Raw genomic sequence first — 21561 nt, forward strand, 5'->3', positions numbered from 1 at the left:
CTTCTCACTGGAATTTTAGTGATGGAGCATATCACTCCCATCCTACATTAGTTACATAAGAACATAAGAACAAGCCAGCTGGATCAGACCAAAGTCAATCTAGTCCAGCTCTCTGCTACTCGCAGTGGCCCACCAGGTGCCTTTGGGAGCTCACATGTAGGATGTGAACGCAATGGCCTTCTGCGGCTGTTGCTCCCGATCACCTGGTCTGTTAAGGCATTTGCAATCTCAGATCAAGGAGGATCAAGATTGGTAGCCATAAATCGACTTCTCCTCCATAAATCTGTCCAAGCCCCTTTTAAAGCGATCCAGGTTAGTGGCCATCACCACCTCCTGTGGCAGCATATTCCAAACACCAATCACACGTTGCTTGAAGAAGTGTTTCCTTTTATTAGTCCTAATTCTTCCCCCCAGCATTTTCAATGAATGCCCCCTGGTTCTAGTATTGTGAGAAAGAGAGAAAAATTTCTCTCTGTCAACATTTTCTACCCCATGCATAATTTTGTAGACTTCAATCATATCCCCCCTCAGCCGCCTCCTCTCCAAACTAAAGAGTCCCAAACGCTGCAGCCTCTCCTCATAGGGAAGGTGCTCCAGTCCCTCAATCATCCTTGTTGCCCTTCTCTGCACTTTTTCTATCTCCTCAACATCCTTTTTGAGATGCAGTGACCAGAACTGGACACAGTACTCCAAGTGCGGTCGCACCACTGCTTTATATAAGGGCATGACAATCTTTGCAGTTTTATTCTCAATTCCTTTCCTAATTATCCCCAGCATAGAGTTTGCCTTTTTTACAGCTGCCATGCATTGAGTTGACATTCCCATGGAACTATCAACTAAGACGCTTAAATCCCTTTCCTGGTCTGTGACTGATAGCACTGTTACACTGGTTGCCAGTTGAATTCCAGGTCACGTTCAAAGTGTTCGTTTTAACTTTTAAGACCTTGCACAGTCTGGGACCCTCATATCTTAGGGACCACATTTCCAATATTGCCCACGAAGGTAACTTCATTCCTCTGATGGGAACTTACTGGTGGTCCCCAATCCTAAGAATGTTAGGTTGGCCTCAACCAGAGTCAGGATTTTTTCGGCCCTGGCTCCAGCCTGGTAGAACTCTTTGTCTGCAGGATCTTGCTCAATTCTGCAGGGTCTATAAGACAGAGATGTTCCACCAGGCCTTTGGTTGAGGCCATCCATCCATTGCTGACCTCCTAACCACTTACCATCAGCGATCAATTAGACCGTTGTCCTCAACACTAGTGTGCACATATTGTGCCATTTGTGTTTGACACCCCCCCTTCTCAACTACATTAAGATCTGGAATTGGAGATTTATAGGCTGAAGGGATATTTATTGCCATCACTCTTAGGAATGGCAACTCAGTTGGTTTTATGTATTTTAATGCAAATTTTATATATTGTTTTACTGAATGCAAGCCTCCCCAAGCCTGGCTATGGCCAGGGATGAGCGAGCTACAAGTTTAATTTAAAAAATCATATTCTACTTCTTTGAAAAATAAACATATGTCACAGTAATGGCTTCAGAGACTATTAGACCAGATAGCCTCCTTGTACTTCTCTACAGCAGAATGGGACAGCTAATTATACCCACAAACTGTTATATAGCTGCTAAAACAGGTCTCTCCTTCACAGTCAGATCTTGCTGAGAAACTCAAATGGTTCCTTTAATTTCTTTTGGAATTTGTTTTTTCAAAAATTCAACTCAAAACGTTCTCATTTGAAACTTTTCTGTTGTCCTTTGTGAGCTTGCTGTCTTGATTTTTAAGTCATGATGCCACCTTGCACCTGTGTTCGCCACAAAGAATACAATGGCTCAGTCTGTTTTTGGTGAAAAGCTCTCTTCATCTCTGGTTTCAAATTGACCCCTTAATGGCTACTCTTATAATGGAATTGCCTTAGCAACAGAGCTCTGACTTTTGTTCTGGCCCCTAGCTGTGAAATTGTCATGTGGGGAAAGAAACAACCACTCTTTTGCTGTTAGAATGTGAGCAAATTCCTCAGTGTACAGTTTGCATTTTGACTCAGAGCTTTCCTCCTTTCAACTTCTGATAAGATCTCTTCAGCTATTTTCCAAAATGTTAGTGCAGGCTGTGTTTCCAAACGATTAATCACATTTGCATAACTCAGTGGCAAACTGAAAATAAAGCACTAAGTTTGGCATCTTCCCCTTGTTTTGCAACAGCATCTATCAACTGAGTAAATAAATCTAGCAGCTGGTTCATGTGGATGCTATAGCACTTCCCCTCATAGTACTTCAAACTGGCTAAGCACTGCCTTAATGCAGCCTTCAGGGAGATGAGATAATTGTAGTGTGGAATACATCTCCTAGCCGGTTTCAGAATCTTTTATAGCAGTTACTCACTGTGGAAGTTATGACATTTTTGGCTTTCTTATCTTGTTTCTCCCATTCACAGTGTTGAGTGTCATCACTCACGGGCATGTCACCTGTTAGCAAATCTTGCAGTCCATCTGCATCCAGTGTGAACTTCAATCTGGTTCTCCATGAGGAGAAGTTGTTTGCCAATCAGATTTCCAGTTTCAGTCTTCCAACTATTGTGAGCTTGCCATGACTCACCTATCTATTCACCTTGCTCTGGCAGCTTAAATGTAAACTCACAGCTCAATGCAGCTCAGTTCTTTTGTTAGATAAATAGCAAACCAGCAAACCTTTTTGCTAAAGACACATTTATCTCTTAAAGTAGTGTAGCTTAGTCTGATTTTACCATAACCACAATTTGTTAGTCTGGCATCACAATTTGTTAGTCTGAGCCCATAACCTTCTGGATTCAGAATTTGGGCCCCTCAACCTGTTAGATTCTGAATCTGGTAATTTAGCAGAATGCACAAAGTCACTAAAGCCCATCTAGTCTCTTTGTGTGTTAGAAACAAAAATAATACAGAGCCTTTTATGTATTCAAACTAATATACTTCATTTATTGTGGGAACTTCATTACTGGATAAAATAGATTAGCCATAGTTTCCTAATCTACTTTAACTAACTAGTACGGAGGGAGATACAGGTCTTATGTCCTGCCATCATGGCTGCAAGATGGAGAAGTGGTGTGGAGAGAGGGAGAAAAAGGCAGAAAGAAGGTAGATTCCCTCAGAGTAGCAATCTATACATCAAAGGGATAGTGTCAAAACAGTAGTGAAGAGATGCCCAGTGTCTTGACCCTTCTAACTCTCTGATTCTCTAATCAAGTCCACTCTGATGGCTGAGGTTAACAGACAGCACAAAATCCTTCATTTGCATTTAAAAGGTGGGATAGAATGGCAAACTTAAGGTGTATCCTGGTTTGGCCCAAATGCCGCCATACCAGAAACCACTGTTATGTTCAGCAAGGACAGAAGGTATACTAACAATTATCTTCACACAGGATTTAAAGAGAATAAATAATTATATTTTCAATTTACCCAAAATAGCTATGAAAAATATCAGGGAAAGTTAGAAGTTATGTTCTAAATGTCATATTCCAACTGTTTGCAACAAGGAGAGAAAGCTACTGTGCTTACTTTCCTCTTACCCTCACATTATATCTACCAATATGAGCTGACAATATACTCTAGATTGGTAGGTAGAGTACATTTTGATACCTTGAAGAGAAGGAAAAAACTCTTTGCTCTATATCAGTCAACACAGTAAGATGTTAATTAAGTGCCAGCAGAAGAAGCATAGGACACTGGATGCCCATAGTTTAATTCTTCTACAGATGAGCAGTCACTTTGCCTCCTTTTACTGTGTCATCACCTCCTTCTGAACATCAAAGTAAACTTTATTAAGCTCCACCCGCACAGGAAGGATAATGCACTTTCAATCCATCTCCACAACTGTTTGCAAGTGGATTTTGCTATTCTGCACAGCTGCAAAGTGCACTGAAAGTGGATTGAAAATGCATTATTCTGCATGTGTGGAAGGGGCCTTAGTGAAAACAGCAGTATTATTTATTTATTTATTTATTTATTATATTTGTATACCGCCCTCCCCGAAGGCTCAGGGAGTTAAAAGAGTTATCCAATTTACGAGATGTCATATTTCAGTACAAGGCATATAAAACCACTAAAATGTTTCATTGATGGCCATATTTGGTCATATTTGACTTAGTTAAAACTTTTTTCTCCCCTCTTCCCCCACCACATTTCCTCTTACAGAAAACTGTAGCTACTTACACGTTCAATATAAAGTGCTTTTTAGAATTCATTAAATTGCCATCCTTTTTGTGTACCATCTACTTTCCTTTAATTCAACGTGATTGCATGTAACAAGAATAATTTACTCTACATGGGGCCACTAAGTGATATGGATACCTGCAGTCTTTCAAATCTGGGTCCTTTTTTTCTGAATTAATTATGACTGAAATGTTTGCTTTGATGGGCTTCCAATTATGCCATTTTGTATACCATCTTTTTTATTTGTTTTGTTCTGCATTTTGCACTTTAAAAATGTTCAATAAGTATAATCCATACTCCAAAAGAAAGAAAAGATGGATCTGGGCTCCTCAACAAAACAATCACTCAGATTTACCTGGGGCATATTATTCTGCAGTGACAGAATTATTAGGGCCTTAAGTACTTGGCAGTAAAAAAGCATAAATAAAAATTTCAATACCCAATAGCACAGGAGGTTTTGAATTCCTGAGCTTCTTGTTCAGTACTATCATAATTGTTTATACAACAGCATTATGGAGTCTGCTTTTGTGCTCTTGCCACCTATATTCACTATAAGCCACAAAAATATAGTTTGTATTGTAGCATTTACCTTCCTCACAGTTTTCACCTTTGTAGCCAACAGAGCAGACACAGTTCCCTTCAATGCAAGAACCATGGCCCCCACATGACGGATCAATACACTGGCTGATGGGTACATCACACTCCGGCCCTTTCCAGCCACTGTAGCACAAACAGGCTCCTTTGGTGTATTGTCCATTGCCACTGCATAGAACTGGGCAAGCAGCTGGAAAATTGAATGAGAAGAAGAAAGATAACAGCATGTCACATATATATATATACCCACATATAAACTGAGCGCAAATGTACTAAGACTCTACTGGTAAGCTGCTGACTTCAAATACTGATTTAATGGAAAATGTAAGTCAAGCTGTTCTGATTTACTTTTCAAAAGCTATATGATTGTGAGAGATGAAAAAAGTAACTTTCATTGAACTAACCTTCACTTTGGTGAAAAGGAATTCTAACTTTGGAATCTAAATTGCATTTTCTTTCAACTATGAATATAACCCTCCCATAGGATTAGTTTCATTCTTTGCAAATTTTATAATTTGAAATCAGTTAAGCCAACAAACTTCTATGTCAAACTGCCATGATTGTGGATCTTACCAAACACATCATTATAAATGCAGACCTTACAAAATTATTTTGACTTAATATTCAGTGTAACAGTATTTAGTATGACAATTCTTTGAAATGTTTGTAAAATATAAAGGACTCTATTGCAGAATTTTATCTCCTGAGACTATGCTGTAAGGTAAAATAATATGAAATGCACATTTCACAGTTACCAAAGATCCTTAAATGAAAAGCTTTATGTATAACTAGCGGGGCCCGGCCACGCGTTGCTGTGCCAATTGTCCTTCTTATCACAGTCTGCAACCCACACAGATGTCCATGCAGGTCCAATGATCTCCAGCATAGTCTTTTGGGGTGGTCAAATGGAACCATGAGGTAATCGTGGTTGGGAAGGCTGATATTCTACAGGTGCTGAATCCACTTGCCCTAGATGGAGCAAGTTGGCTTTTCCAGAGAAGATTAAGAACTTGAGGGTGCTCATGGACCCTGCTTTGCTGTTTGAAAAGTAGACTGGCATGGCGGCCAGGAACACTTTCTATCAGCTGCATCTGATTCGCCAATGTTTTCATTACTTAGAATCTGCTGATCTGGCCACTGTGATCCATGCTTCTGTAACCTTTGATTGGATTACTGCAATGTGCTCTGTGTGGCAGCCTAACCGCTATTAGGGACTAGCCACCAAGAATACAGTTTGCCCATTTTTTTAAAAAAAACTTTCCTTTTAAAGGCTATTGGTATGTTCTTTCTGCTCATAACTCTTACCTACATGCCTAGCTGCTCAATCACGTAGGAATATTGTGAACTAGCCAAGTTAGAGGGATAGCTCAGGCTAATGATAGAAAGATTCTCTGCTTATTGAAGAAAAGCTTGTTCTGAGATCAAATTCCTTGACTGGGTTGAGAGAGGAGGATAAAGAAAGATTATGAGAAGTACATGCAGACTTATACTTTCCACAGTGCTCTGGTGCATGCATGTTGTAAGGTAGCAGTGAAAACAGGACTCGATTATACCTTGTTGTAACTCGTCTAAGTGTGTACACTGTATCAAAACCAGAACTATATCAAGCTCTATGCTTTCCCAAGGACCCTAAGATGAAGATTTTTTTAATGCTTTTGTCAGTATTGGGCCTGATGAGTCTTCATTGGTGGATGAAGATGCCACAATGGTTTGTCTGATGGAGTTTGAAACCCTGGAAGACCCTGAGGTTTCTTTACCCTCTGAATCTCTGTGACTATTTGGCCAGTAGCCCAGGTGGTCTGTGGCTATTTGGCCAGAAACCCAGGTGGTCCATATGCAGAAGTCATGGTCACCCCCAGAACCTCAGAGTGAAGAATTTGTAACTCTTGGGTGAACATTCAGCTCAAATGTTGGTCTTCTGGCCATGGGGCATGAGAAGACCAAGCTTCACCTTAAAGCTTCATATGATACTGGACAGGTTCTTTGGTAAGAGCCTGCAGATTTCAGACCAAAGCTACAGTTGTAGGAGCTAACTCCTACAAATTGACTCAGTTTAGCTCTGGTTGTTGTGGAATCAACAACTCTGATAGTGCTTGCTATTGCCACCTGCTTATTTGTACTGCTTGCACATGCTTGTGAGCAAAAAGGATTAAAACGCTTCCGAATCATAAAAATATCATGTCACAAACCACAAAAATCTCTGACAAATCAAAAGTCTCTGACAACATGTCCCTTTAAGATAATGGCATGTTTTCAACCATCAACAGACTTCAGAATGGAACTTTCCTACTTCCCACTCCTGCTGCAGTCCTCTCAACCCTTCAAAAATGTACCCTGGAGAGTCACTAGACCAGAGAAGAAGAAGAAGAAAAAGAAAAAGAAGAAGAAGAAGGAGAAGGAGAAGGAGAGTAGTAGTAGTAGTAGTAGTAGTAGTAGTAGTAGTAGTAGTTTAGATTTATATCCCCCCTTTCTCTCCTGCAGGAGACTCAAAGGGGCTTACAATCTCCTTGCCCTCCCCCCCTCACAACAAACGCCCTGTGAGGTAGGTAGGGCTGAGAGAGCTCCGAGAAGCTGTGACTAGCCCAAGGTCACCCAGCTGGCATTTGTGGGAGTGTACAGGCTAATCTGAATTCCCCAGATAAGCCTCCACAGCTCAGGCGGCAGAGCTGGGAGGGAATCAAACCCGGTTCCTCCAGAATAGATACACGAGCTCTTAACCTCCTACGCCACTGCTGCTCCAGTGGGATTCAGCAGGTTCGCACCACTTCGGCAGAACCGGTTGTTAAAATGGTACATGTAAACAACCAGTTGTTAAATTATTTGAATCTCACAGCCGGAACTGGTTGTTAAATTATTTGAATCCCGCCGCTGAACTAGACCCTCAGGAAGAGGATAGGGGGAAAGCAGTGTGCAGTAGAATGGGGAACTGTGGAAAATACTGTCCCTTTGTTTGCCAACAAAAATGATGTTCCATTGGAGGAAAGGCAAGGTTAAACACATGCAACAAAGAAAAGCATATGTTTCTTCAGGCAGAGCCAAATAACAATCACAAATATATGTCATTTAAACAGAGAAGAAGAAAACACTAGGTGATATTCATTATGTTGTCTACTGAGAATAATGCTCAGGTTTTCTGAATGTAATTTCCCTTCTTCCATCAGGTTTTTCAATGGCTATGCATGGCAGAACTGCCTTCACAATACAGCTATCACAAAAAAAACCACCAAAATATATCTGCGTGCTAGAAATCCTACTCAGAATGTAGCAGGTGGTGCCAATTACTCTGCAGACCTTCTGAATCATATGGATGATCTACATGTTCAGACCGGCACTGTAAGGGACATGCAGCACTAATTTGAAGGTTCTAAGTACCATGTGGAAGGGTGGTTATTGCCATTAATTTAGAAGATGTCAAGTGGATCATGTTTGCAGCTGCCTGTGTATGAAGATGGTAACATGTAGAGTGGCTCTCAGCTGCATCACTGAAGGGGCAGCTATTCCTGTGATGCTGGCTCAGCTCTGGGGCCCATTAACAGTAGGCTGAGGCTCAAAGGACTGGACTAATAGACAATGTGAAGCTATGTTCTTATTTCAGAAATAAATGACAACTCTGGCAATTTAAGACAGAAGTTCATTATTCTACAGACCACAGGGAAGTATAGTGTAGACAGATGTGCAATCAATTTCTTACCAGTGCTCTTCGAGATGACCCTCTGAGAATCTCTCCTCAAGAGGATAATTAATTCTGCATCTGTAATAACTCAAGCCAGAACATTCTTTAAGCAGAAATTAAACTGCTGCTGCTCTAATAGTGTATGTGTTTTCCCCCGTGGGAGAGAAGGATTATGCCTCACTGGGATCATCTAGGTGAAACCTGCAAACTTATTCTATCTCCAATGTTACACTGGTCTGGAAATCAGTTCTTTAAAAAATTCTTTATATACACGCATATCTATTTTTCTTTCATTGTATTCCAAAGGGAAGATGTGACAACAACAACAAAAGTCTAAGACCACAGTATTATAAATGAACTGTAGTACAGAAATTATTAAATGAACAAAAAGTAAGATCCTACATTGTAGGAAAGCTAGTTACTGGGGAGCATCAGTGAACTAGCATTCCTCCCAGATTGTACTTCTTTTGCATAGCTGATTGGCCATCTGGAGGTCAAATGGATGTGAGTCATAGGCCCCTTCCACACAGCACAGGGAGAGTGGGTTGCAGGGGTGATAAAGGAAACCGCTCTCCCTCTTGTCCCATTCACATGCCTCCATGCAGGTAGCGACAAGAGTCCATGGAGGCAATGCAGGATGCTGTTATGCCTTTGCACGCAGGTGTGGGTTTTGTTGCCCACTCATCTCCTGTTGATGCGAGGTCCCACAGGTATGCATGGCTGGACTGCCACAGCGATGCTGCCTCACCAGATGGCCCTGTGCAACTGCGTGGCCAAGCAGATACAGGGTGGGAAAGAACACCACAGCAGAATGAGCAGCCATGGAGAGAACCTCCTCCTTGGATCGTTCGCACACAAGTGGCTACTACCTGGGTTTTTCAAAATGCCTTGTCGATAGCGCAATTCAGATAAAACCCTTTTGGGGGGGGAACATGGGGCAGACCTGTGTTAGGGGTGGGAACTGTGTGAAGTCCCCCCCCCAAACAGGTTTTTCACTGTCATTATCCCATGTTCATTGGCCTATGCAGAAGGGGACCCTGTGTGGCCTCCAGCAACCACTCTGTGTAAGAGGATAAAAAGTAATGGATGGACCCATCCTTTCAGCAGCTACTAGAAACCAAGGTGACTGAATATCTACAAAATGAAACACTGCCCCAAACCACTATGAGCTAAACCTACTTCATCTTAGTAAAGGCTTTCGGACAAATGAACTGCATAGCTATATGAGGTCCTGCTTATTCACTTGTGATAATCTGAACAGAATAAAGTGAATCAAAATTGGTGCCAGCTGTTAAGTAATTTATGGTGCAAGAAGATGACAGTGTCCCCCATGAAGGCAGTGCAGAATGGGCAAAACAAAAATAACCACAATTCCAGGGCAATTGTAGACAAGGGAACAAAAAGTAATGCTACTTGGCTAATGTTGACCAACTGTAGCTTAAATTAACAACCTTATTTAGAATACTGGAGTATGCAACCAAGAGAAAAGCAACACTAAAGAAGGCTGTAATAATGTGGTCTAGGGAATACACGTGATGAGTGTAATCAAACCTTGCTGAATTAGTAAAAAACAATTCAGAGAAATAGCAGAAAGGATTGATCAGCATTCATGACTTTGTTTAATTCTGGGAAAAAGGTAACATTCATATAAACGTTTACCATTGTTTTTCTGTAGTACTCTATTTTTTAATCTAGATTTTGTGCTGTGGTAGAAATCATATTTTCTGTTGCTTTCTTTTATTTTAAAAACTAAGAAAATAACACAAAATGCAATTGTAATGTAAAACCACCTTAGTTCTTTTAACCAAAGTGCATTAATAACAAATAAGATTGGCTTCAAATGGTGCTTTGGACCTCTGCAACAATAGATATTTGTAGAGGTCGGCAACCTCTAGACACCAGTGAGGATATCAGTATTGTAGCTGTACCATGCTAATTTTGCCACAAAGACCGATCCTCTTTTGAGTGGTCTGGCTCCATAATAAAAAGATCATCAGCTAGCAATAAAAGCTTCTCAGTTATGAACTATGTACTCTCATACCGAATTGCGGCATTTACATATGAAATTTCAAAATGAGAATATTTGCATGGGTTATCACTGTATTATACAATTTGAAAACAGTTTTTACTTTCTTAGAGTGGAACTTTTGAGTACATACTTGAATAAAATTCAGCACACTCTCTAAAGACCAAATAAATTATCTTAGATGGCTTTGATCTAACATTGATGCATTTAGTTCAGGGGTCTGAAACCTGCAGCTCTCCCGATGTTCATGGACTACAAATCCTATCAGCCCCTGCCAGCATGGCCAATTGGCCACACTGGCAGGGGCTGATGGGAATTGTAGTCCATGAACATCTGGAGAGCTGCAGGTTGCAGACCCCTGATCTAGTTGACCACATCTGGTATAGGTAGCATAAAACCATATAAAACATTATTTTAGATCCAACAGTTAGAGAACCACTAGAAAAACAGCTATAGGGACCCAAGTGTACGGCCAGTCTAATGACGACAAAATTTTTAGTTCTAACAAGTTTCACATTCTTGTGCTATCACCCTACATATTATTAGCAGGCAAGAAAGAGAATCACAGAAGGACAAAAAACTCATCAGGTGTGTCAAATCTCTGACATTCAGAAACCATGTGGGGAAAGCAGCACACGCTGACTTAAGCACTAAAGTATGGATGCTTTAATTAATCCGGGGTGAATTTAATTGCTTTAGTTAAGTGGAAATTGGGTTAAAAATGATGCAGAGCATGCTGGGGTGTGTTAAAAACATGACATATGAGCAGGATGAATCGATAAATTAAAAGTGCACAGATGTTTTAATTAAACCCAGAGAAGTTAACGGAAATCACTGGAGACTTTTAAGCCTATGATTAATTCAATTCATTTTAAATACCTGTAGAGATATGAGGATGCCTCCATTTTGAGAGTTATAAAAGTTCTCAATCAATAAGTACTTAAGCGGCTCGGGAAAAAGAGGCTTTTAGTTTGACAGAACCGCATTACTTATACAGGGAATATTTACATTCTTCAGAATGCCCACCATTTTATTTGCTTTGCTCAGGACAAAAGTTCATAGTGTGGTCAGTATTTTCCCTAATTTTTATGGGTAATGACTGTGGGAATAGAGCCTTTTATTAAATATGAATTAATAATTTTTCTGGTATTGGGCTGTTTTTTAATATTGAATTTTAATTGATATCTTTTTAATGTTTTCAAAGAATTATTTTGTATTTGTAAGCAGGTTCAGGAAGGTTCCTGGACCTGTAGCCTGAACATTTTCCAAATAAATAAATAAATAAATACCCACAAATCAAGTAGCTGCTTTGCTTATGCTGAGTCTGGTTTAGATACATGAGCAACAATACTATTATTTTTAAATTTACTTTATTTGTAGCTCATGTTAATACCCACTAAAGACCATCCAGGTGGCAAACAATTAAAAAGACAATAAAATTCAACATAAAAACAACACATGTTACTGTAGTTAAAACATAGAGGGAGGAGAGTCAGTAAGGGAATGCCAAGCTAAACAAAAAAAGTCTTCATCTGTTGTCAGAACAGCACAGACTAATCACCCTGAAGAGCAAATTCCATAACTGATGCCATGACTGAAAAATCCCTTTTTTAAGCAGCCATCCATTTCACCTGTGATGATGGAAGCACTCAAAATAGCCCCCCCCCCATGACCATAATGCTTAGTTAAATTCATAAGTTAAAAAATCCTTAAGACATTAAAGTCAATACTGCCAAATTGAATATGCCTGGAAGCAAGGTGGAAGCCAGTGTAAATGGATCACGACTCTAAGAATTTGGTCCCTGAAATTTACTACAGCCACAGGATGCTGTGTCAGTTGTAGTTTCTAGATACTCTTCGTGAACATCCCCATGTAGAGTGCTTTGCAAAAATCTAATCTAGATATTTGTGTGTGTGTGTGTGTGAGTGTGTGTGTGTAAAGTGCCTTCAAGTCACAGCTGACTTCTGGAGAGCCTAGCATGGGGCTTTCAAGGCTATTAAGAAGCAGAGGTGACACTTAACCTACTTGAACAAGAGAAACAAATCTTAGAAACAACATCTAAAATTCAGATAACTTAAAAAGTTAAATACCTAGGAATTCTTATTGAAAACAAAAACAATAAGCTCATTAAAAATAATTACAATGTGATGTGGGAGGAAATTAAAAAGGACATGGACACATGGGCGAAGATGAACATCGCTATGTTTGGGAGACTTTCTTTATTCAAGATGATGGCATTACCAAAAATGATATTCCTTTTCTAAAATCTCCCATTTATAATGAATAATGAGATGTTTGTAGAATGGAAGACTGACATCATAAAATTTATATGGAATAAGGAAAAAACCAAGGGTGAAATACATCAACCCAATTAACATTAAAAAAAGAGAGAGGTTGATTTGGATTACCGGATTTACAGGCCTACCATGATGTACCGGCCTTGATTTGGATTAGAACTTGGGTATGGCTGAAGGAGGAAAATCTATTGCTACTGGAAGGTTATAAAATGGATAAGGGATGGCACCATTATTTATGGCCAAACTCAACTACAACTGCAGCCAATAACAAAGAGGTCAGAATACATTATGTCAGGAATGCCCCATCCAGTTCATGGAAAAAATGCAGAAAAATATTTTGCCAAAAGATACCATAGTGGATATCAAGGATTGAATCATAACAAATCTTTAACAGGAATGAGGGGAACAATTGGCTAATGTTTGGAGAACTACTATCGAAATCAAATGGACAACTTAAGCCAAGAGAACAAATACAAATAAATGGTGAACTATGTACATTGAAAACTTACATGCAAACAAGTGAAAATATGATAACTGACAAGAATAGATGGGGAAAGTCAATGGAACGGACTGATTTTGAGTTTTAACAATGAACATAATGAAAACAACGAGTTCAATGTACAAAATATTACTGGAACAAAAGGTGGAACAAGAACTAATACGAAACTGTATGATTGAATGGGTGAGGCTTAGGGGGGAAATAATCATGCTGGATGAATGGAACCTATATTGGAAAAACATTTATAAACATTTATAAATGCACATGAAACACTGACATCTGGGAATACAACTTTAAAATATTCTATAGAAATTATATCACACCAGAAATCCTGTTGAAAATGAACTAAAAAGCCTCACCTCTTTGTTGGAAATGTGGGATAAATGGAACTTTTGAACATGTTTGGTGCTTTTGTACCAAGATAAGTGAATATTGGAAAGAGATAGGGATACACATTGAGAAGGTAATAAAATCTGACTTGCCATTAAATCCTAGAAACTATTTATTAGGACCTTTGTTTTGTAAAGATCATAAGCTAAAACCGCACATGCACATTCTGCAACATATGATCATGGCAGCGAAAATCGTCGTAGCTCAAGTCTGGAAATCAGGAAACATACCTACAATTGAGCACTGGAAGCAAAAAGTACAACATCTGCATATGGTTGACAGAATAAGCCACCAATTACACAGTTTTCCATTTGAAACATATGAGATGAATTGGCATTCGTGGGTAGAATACTTGAAAAAAGACAAAGATATGTAAGTTCTATAGAATACTGATATATTAAACACAATATGTTGTGTAAGAGTGAACTTCACAAAAGGATAAAAAAGATCTGGAAATAATAAATTTGATGGAGGGGGAAAGTATATAATAACGAATCAGTAAAGGTTAGACTTCAGAATGTTGTAAAGCATATTAAATGCTGTTAAGACCAAATGTTTACTTTTAGTGAATTCTTATGTTGATCATATATGTTGGATTATTTATGTTAACATTTAGAAAACCCTAATTAAATAATAATAATACTACTAATACTACTACTACTAATAATACTAATACTAATACTAATACTAATACTAATACTAATACTAATACTAATAATAATAATAATAATAATAATAATAATAATAATAATAATCCTGCTTAGATTCTGAGATCTGATGAGACCAGGCTATATAACCTGCTTCCTTCCTTCAGTTAAGGTAGAAAATTCTTAATTTAGCACTATCATAATTCAGCATTGTCTACAATGTACCATGGCAGATGAGAAGTACAATGTACAGTAGGAGTTCCCCAAACTTTTTGAATCTGTAGGCACATTTGAAATTCAGACACAGTATTGTTGATGTAGTAATAAAATGGCTGCCACAGCTCAGCTTCAGTAACACAACACAGATCATTGAGCAACACAGACAATAAAATCTGCAGAAATTAATCAGAAATTAATCAGAAATTAATTTTTCTACAGATAAAAATAAATGTTGGTGGTTAAAATATTAAAAGATGCATCTCTGTATGTGAAATAGGGAATCCAAAATTATTACTGGCAGTCCAGTGGCAGATACTATTATCCTTGCCACATGGTAAATGGAAAGCAAGCAAAGTCTGTGGAAATACACAGCAGTCAGAGGACTAATGAGACATCTTAACACTGTGAGCCAGGTGAAGGAGCTCAGAAGCACAGGAGAACACAACTCCTTTGATCAGATAATTATAATGAGGATGGAATATCAGCAGGTGCAGCTTTTACTTTTTGATAACAAGCAGCACGTCCCAGCAAATTTCCTCTTCTAAACAAAAGGCCGGTCCTCTTCTGCATCTGACTACTCTAAATCTGGTTTTTGTGTGTGGCTATTTCTCCGATTCTTAAACTCCTGCATACTGTCAGCAGACCCACTTTGATTTTGATCACACAGAAGGATTTTGTAAATTCTATGCTTCTTCGCTGGCTATCACCAAGGTTGCAATGTGATCTCTGAAGTCTGAACTTAGCCATGAGTAATATCCAGAGATGCGGAAGCTTTCATTATCATTTTTCATGAATCCCCACGATCATGGCGGCGCGGCTGTTTCGAGACAGGGGCCGCTCCATTGGTAAATTTACTCATTGAAAGAAGACGAAACCCGAAAGTGGAATTACATAAAGATGAACAGAGCATAGACTTAGAAACTTGGCCATACTTGGCCATACTCATTCTCTGTAACATCCAGCTATCACATTTTGGCAATTTGCAACAGTTTCAATGAAATGTTGCAAACAACAGTATGTTTTATCATATATTGTCAAAGACTTTTACGGCCGGATTCAACTGGTTGTTGTGAATTTTCTGGGCTGTGTGGCCGTGGTCTGGTGGATCTTGTTCCTAAAGTTTTGCCTGCATCTGTGGCTGGCATCTTCAGAGATGTATCACAGAGGAAAGTCTGTTACGGTATACCGGGTCTAAGCTGTTTACCGTATGACGTAGATGGCGCTTTTCCTTGAGTAGTCTTCATATTCATTTGCTATAAGGACATTACATGGTAATTTCTACAGTTACCTCAGTGAGCACACCCATTTGCCAACAAGCCTGATTGCATGCAAAAGTGCATACCACCATGATTTTGGCAAGCCAGATGTTTTGCGCTGAACTATCACATGTACTACAGATACTAACATTAGATTAATCCAACATGTTTCCATTATGCTGTTAGGGAAATGGTCTGGATTGGCAGCATGTCTCTGTACAGTTTTATTGTCAAGGCAAAACAAGTGAAGAGCAGCTATGTAGGACTCTGGACTTGAAGCCAGGGTAGAATTGCCCTGACACTCCTATACAGGGCCATCTTAACACACGGGCATGCTAGGCAGTTGCCTGGCCCCCTCATGAGCATAGGGACCCTATGCTAATCTATGTATTAGCTAATCTATGACTTGCTGTCAATGAAGAAATAAACACTATACTAAACTATAATTATTTGTTATTGGAAAATGCATATTTAGCATGAGTTTTACTAAAGATAATGAACAATATTAATGTTAATTTTTGTGATAAGAAATGGACATTGGCATTCAGCTCTGATTTAGTATTGTGGTCACCTCTGCAACCACATATGCATATATGTGAACATATCTCACACACGACATTTTTATTCCTGTGAGTGGCTGGATAGGTAGGGGCCCCAGCACACTGCTTTGCCTGGGGACCGACAATGCTGTTAAGATGGTCCTGCTCCTATATAAATTTCTAGGAAAATGTTTAATGTCTGGGCAAATGCTATGAGAACCCCTTCCCCCAAAAATGAAATAGAGATCCAATTCTGAGACATAATGTGGGGAGAGGTTTAAAAGTAAGGAACATTATATTTTCTTTGAGTTTAAGAACCACTGGAATTCAGCTACTGGATAAATGTACTTGGTTAAGTCTCAAGGAAAACTTTTGTGTCTGCAAGATCACTGCCAAAATCACTCCTCTGCCTGCCTGGGTGATCTGAAATGAAAAAGTGCTTCATTTTGGCTGCCCCCAACCCAACTTCACAGCTACTGCAAAAGAATCTGATAGGTTGGCTGTACATTTCGATCCTGCCTAATGTTTTCCCTCTCTCACTTGGGATCTTTGTTTCTGCTGTTTACAGTATACCATTTCTGAGTCTTTCTTTCTGCCAGTAGTTTGCAAGCAGTCCCCAAATGTCCCCCTTGCTTAGATTACATCTGTTTGCATAACTGTTTCCAGTCAATATCTTCCTATATGTCTTATTCTCCTTGGGATTCTCATGGGGTGAAAGTGGGGGGATGGGAATGTAGTCTCCAATTTCAAACAATATGTTTTTATTCTTTAAGGTAATATCATTTGAATTTCAGTCCAGCCCATGTTTATTAACATAATTATCTAAGTATGCTAAAGACAAACAAAATTGGCTTCAAATTTTTAAAAATGACTGTTTTCCTTAACAGCACTGGTTCAATTATTTAATCAAAAGAAATTGTGTCAACATATACTGCTTTTTGCCATTTAACCATGAATTTATCCAATACTAGTGGACCCGGCCACGCTTTGCTGTGGTTTACTGTGTGGAGCTACACACGGAAGAGAGGAGAAAGGGGAGAGGTATACCGGCTTGTTCCCACGGCGTGGCTTGGAACGCTCCTCCTTTCTGTCCCTGTGTGTTGTGGGTGCTTCCAGCAGCAGGTGGGTTTGCATGGCATGAGCGCGCATGCCACGGCAATTGCGGGAAAGCCATGCCCCCTCCCCCGGTATGGCAGCCTCTCATTGGTCCGCTGCGGGTTTGGGGAAACGTGAGTTTTACCGGGCTGCGGTGTGACCTGTGAGCCTGGTGAAGGTCACAAAACCTGCCCGCAATGGGAAGCCACATTGTGTCAACATTTGGGAGCAATCGGTCTAGCCGTTTCGGCATTAGAGCATGAAGAACAAATGCATGGTTACATTTATATATATATATTTGAACTGTTAGTCATCTTGATTCCATCTCTTCACAGTCTCTGATCCTGTAAATGTTGCAGGTACTTTAGATAGCCTTTGATAATGTGAAGAAGCTCAGGAAAACTAAAGAGTCAGTTACGGAATGTCAGTCACTGGAAGTTTTTCTATTTCCTTTCATTTAAACAGGATGCTTGAACAGTGTGGGCCTAAGCTAGTCCTATTTCTGGGGGAGAAGTTGGACTTGAAGGGGCCTTGTGTAGATTCAGTGACACTTTGATCTTTTCAGGGCCATCATTATACTACATGAAACAGACAGTTCCAAATAGTGTAACTGCAACACACACAGTTTTATTATTTACATATGTGAGAGCCCCTGCTCTGCCTACAAGCTGCTGAAAAACTGAATATTTGGGAAATGCCAAAACACTTTCACCAACATCTAATTAAGGCAGTCTGTTTTCTAATAGTAACATTGTTTTGCATTCAATGACAGATGTAGAGCAGCAGGAGTTGTCATTTCCAGTAGTTAGTATCTACTTACTTAACCACTAATTTGAGATTTGACTTGTCAAGTTCCTATACAGGAGGTCAAAAGCATACATGTAACACTGGGAGTAGATGTGGTATGAGCATTCAGCCTGTCTGAGGTGATCATTAAACTTTTAACAATGAAAATGGATGCAATATGCCTTATGGATTTATTTGGTTTATGTTAAACAAAATAAAACAAAAGGCTAGTACTGAAATTTTCTTTGAGGGGGAGACTACAAACCTACCCTTGTATTACTATTTACAGAAATGATACCAACCTTTGCCAGCAAGTCAAAAATAAACACAGGAGAAGTAACAGGACTGGCATCAGCATATCCTAGGTTTGCCAGTCTTGAGTTGGAAAAGGCCTGGATATCTAGGGGGGTGGGTGTGGAACATGAGGAGGGCAGGGATTGGGAAGGTTAGGGACCTCAGCAGGATATAATGCCATAGAGTTCACCATCCAAGGCAGTCATTTCTCCAGATATATTTATCTCTGTCATCTGGAAATCAGTGGTAATGGCAAGAGATCTCCGGGGCCACCTGATGGTTGCAACCCTAGCATACTCTGAGACAGTAGACCTGCCAGGGTGTCAGGGTTCTAGCTGGGTTCACTGCTGTCACCTCCTTGCCACATACCCATCTTGCCACCACCCACCTATGTGTTTGTCCTCCCTGTGGAGTGCAGGGGCCACTTTTGCTAGCAGAATGGGGAAATGCACTGGAGCAGCTCCATGACAGTTCTAGGAGCAACTTAGCACACCCCCCACCTTCGGATTGGGCTGTAAAACTCAGTATATCTGTCTCCTTTTGAACAAGCAAACGTGGAATTATAAAGAAAATCAGCAAACGGAAATCAGGCAGTAGTAAGCTTTGTACAGTCTTAGGTTTCTGTCACTGGCACACATTTTTATCAAGCTTTATACGTTTCTTACAGCACCATCCAATGGGTTGGGTGCCTGGACGCAGTGACCCATCACTCCCATGGAGTCTTCCTGGTGGTGTATGGAGGCTTAAATTGCAAAACAGTTGGGGGAAAAAGATAGCTAGTTTAGGTTTTTTGTTTTTTTTAAAAACCAGGGTTGAGAGAAATAAAACATTTTAAAGATTTTTGGGGAAGAGAGTTGTACCAACTTCTTCCCCAAAACACTTTTTAAAATGTTGCCATCACACCTGTCGTTTTCATTTCATTTTTTTATTGTATAGCAGAGCAGAGCACAGAAAGTTTCATTGTGGTTGTGTGGAGATGGAGTAGAATGCCTACAAATTGTATTTGATCAAGAAATATTAAGTTTGTATGAACCAAAGATTTCTAAGAATCAACATGGGGTTTCTGTATAAGAGACCAGCAGGCCTGCATGTTAGAAGCTTGTCAGTAATTATGCAGGCAAGCAAAGATAAATATCTTTAAGATCTTGTCACTAAAGGTTAATACGTGACAGAAGACATATACTTTATAACTTTGTTTTCAGCACTAGCTACTTGAATAACAAAATCATAAAAGAGATTAGAGGTTAGAAATGAATGTGATTAGTTAAAGGGAAAAGTGTTTTTTCTATATATGTTAAATGAACACAGAAATGATGATGAGAGATTCATATTTACTGGTATTTCACTATAATTCTACTGTATTAGAATCAATGTTTGTATAATCTGTTAAAGTTAAAATCATTTCAAACTGGGAAAAGGGAAGTTTTATGATCCTAAAGAATGTAGGTAGATCAACCTGCATACCCTGAAGGTATATCTCTCTTTAGGAGCAAACTTGGAAAACCAGTAAAGGCAGAAGTTAGTTTTATTGCAACCGTTTGCATATGGGCAGAGGGACGTGAGAAACAGCATGCAGCGTTTGAATAACAGAAGGAATGTGACACGTAGAATAGAGGCTGTCTTAATGTGACAAGGAGACAGAATCATCCAATGGGATTTTAAGGTTCATGCTTATAGCACATGAAAGGGGTATGGATTATGTACGTGAGTAAGGGGATGAACTGTGACGTATGTATTCTTTGTATCTATAAAGACTAAGGTCTTTCCTATGGTGGACGTGTCTCTCTGTTGAGAGCACCCAGAAGGGGTGTGTCTCTCTTTAGAGAGCACCCAGGAGGGGTCACCTTCTGTCACTTATCTATATTCTGCTAAGTTAAAAGGTCTTGTCTGTTTCTGATGTCAGATGTCTGATGCTTTTTTGGAGTTTGTTTCTAACCTATCTTTTCTCAAACAGCTGCATAGGCCGGACATGAGTTCTGGCCTCACAGTTGTGAAAGGTCATTGAAGGGTAGGGACTAATAAAAAAGGGTTAGGGGCTCATGGATAGTGGCTTTTTTGAGAAAATTCTTAACTCATAGGAAACCCCCCATTTTTTTCCGAAGTGCCTTTCAATGCTCCTCGCAACTGCCAGCCTATTCCGAATTCAGCCTGAGAGAATCTGCTCATTGGTATATAAAAGAGACCGTAGTATTATGAACACCTACAGCAATAATCATTTTTGGTATGAAAATCAGTTCCCATGGCCAAGGATAACATATACTCAGAAACACTGGAAAACAAAGGTAACCATTACCCTTAGCACAATCAGCTCCATGGTAGCCAGGAAAACAGTGACAGATTCCAGACACACATTCACCATTCCCATGACAATTGCGTGGGCAGTCCTGCACAGAATCTGGAAGACAAATGGCGTTAATTGTATTAATTGCCCTGTTTTCAGTTCACTGTGATGTTGCTTTCAGTGTTTGTGCACTTCCTGTAAACTCATCATTTGGCAATCACAAAACTGCAAATAATAACATATCTTAATATATTTTGTAAATGTTCCGGCTTCATGAAGATTGTGCTTATAATTTTATTTCAGCTTGAGTAAAGTTTTTCCCCCATTTTATACATCAGTGGTTTAAGTTTATTTTTCCTCTACAAGGAATAAAATTAATACATTTCATCTGAATGCACTAAACAGCCTTATTTTCTGTATGAGGAAATAGAGAAGCAGATAGGTCTCTTCTGTTGTATAATGAATCTAAATTGCATACTCTCAGTCAGGGGTCCCTTGCATTAACGATTAAAACACACTGTTGTATCTTTGGTAACCAACTGTAATGAGCAAGGAGGGAGGCTCCTATAGAAGATGTGATTTTTCACTGTATATCGCTATTGTTTGTGACTGCTGTTACACCCTGACAATAGTTTTGCAAGCACAAAGCAAGTTAATGGAACAGTCGCTGAACACATTCTCCATTGCTTCAAATATTACACTTCTAAATGGCAACATCAATCTCATTAGAAAAATAATCTTATGCTTGCTCTTGTTGTAATGTGTATAGATGTCTTT

At 39.4% G+C, this 21561-nt stretch overlaps 1 protein-coding gene across 1 annotated transcript in view; it reads right to left on the reverse strand.

Annotated features, from left to right (window-relative positions):
- TENM2 (teneurin transmembrane protein 2) overlaps positions 1–21561 on the reverse strand; it is a 1113792-nt gene that overhangs the window by 135907 nt on the left and 956324 nt on the right. The window contains exons 13-14 of the mRNA XM_048487386.1: positions 20797–20898; positions 4777–4971 (exon numbers count right to left, since the gene is read on the reverse strand). Of these exons, the coding sequence (XP_048343343.1) occupies positions 4777–4971; positions 20797–20898 (297 nt within the window). The remainder of the gene's footprint in view (positions 1–4776; positions 4972–20796; positions 20899–21561) is intronic.

This window comes from Sphaerodactylus townsendi, linkage group LG03 (genome assembly GCF_021028975.2).
Source record: "Sphaerodactylus townsendi isolate TG3544 linkage group LG03, MPM_Stown_v2.3, whole genome shotgun sequence".
Taxonomy (NCBI): domain Eukaryota; kingdom Metazoa; phylum Chordata; class Lepidosauria; order Squamata; family Sphaerodactylidae; genus Sphaerodactylus; species Sphaerodactylus townsendi.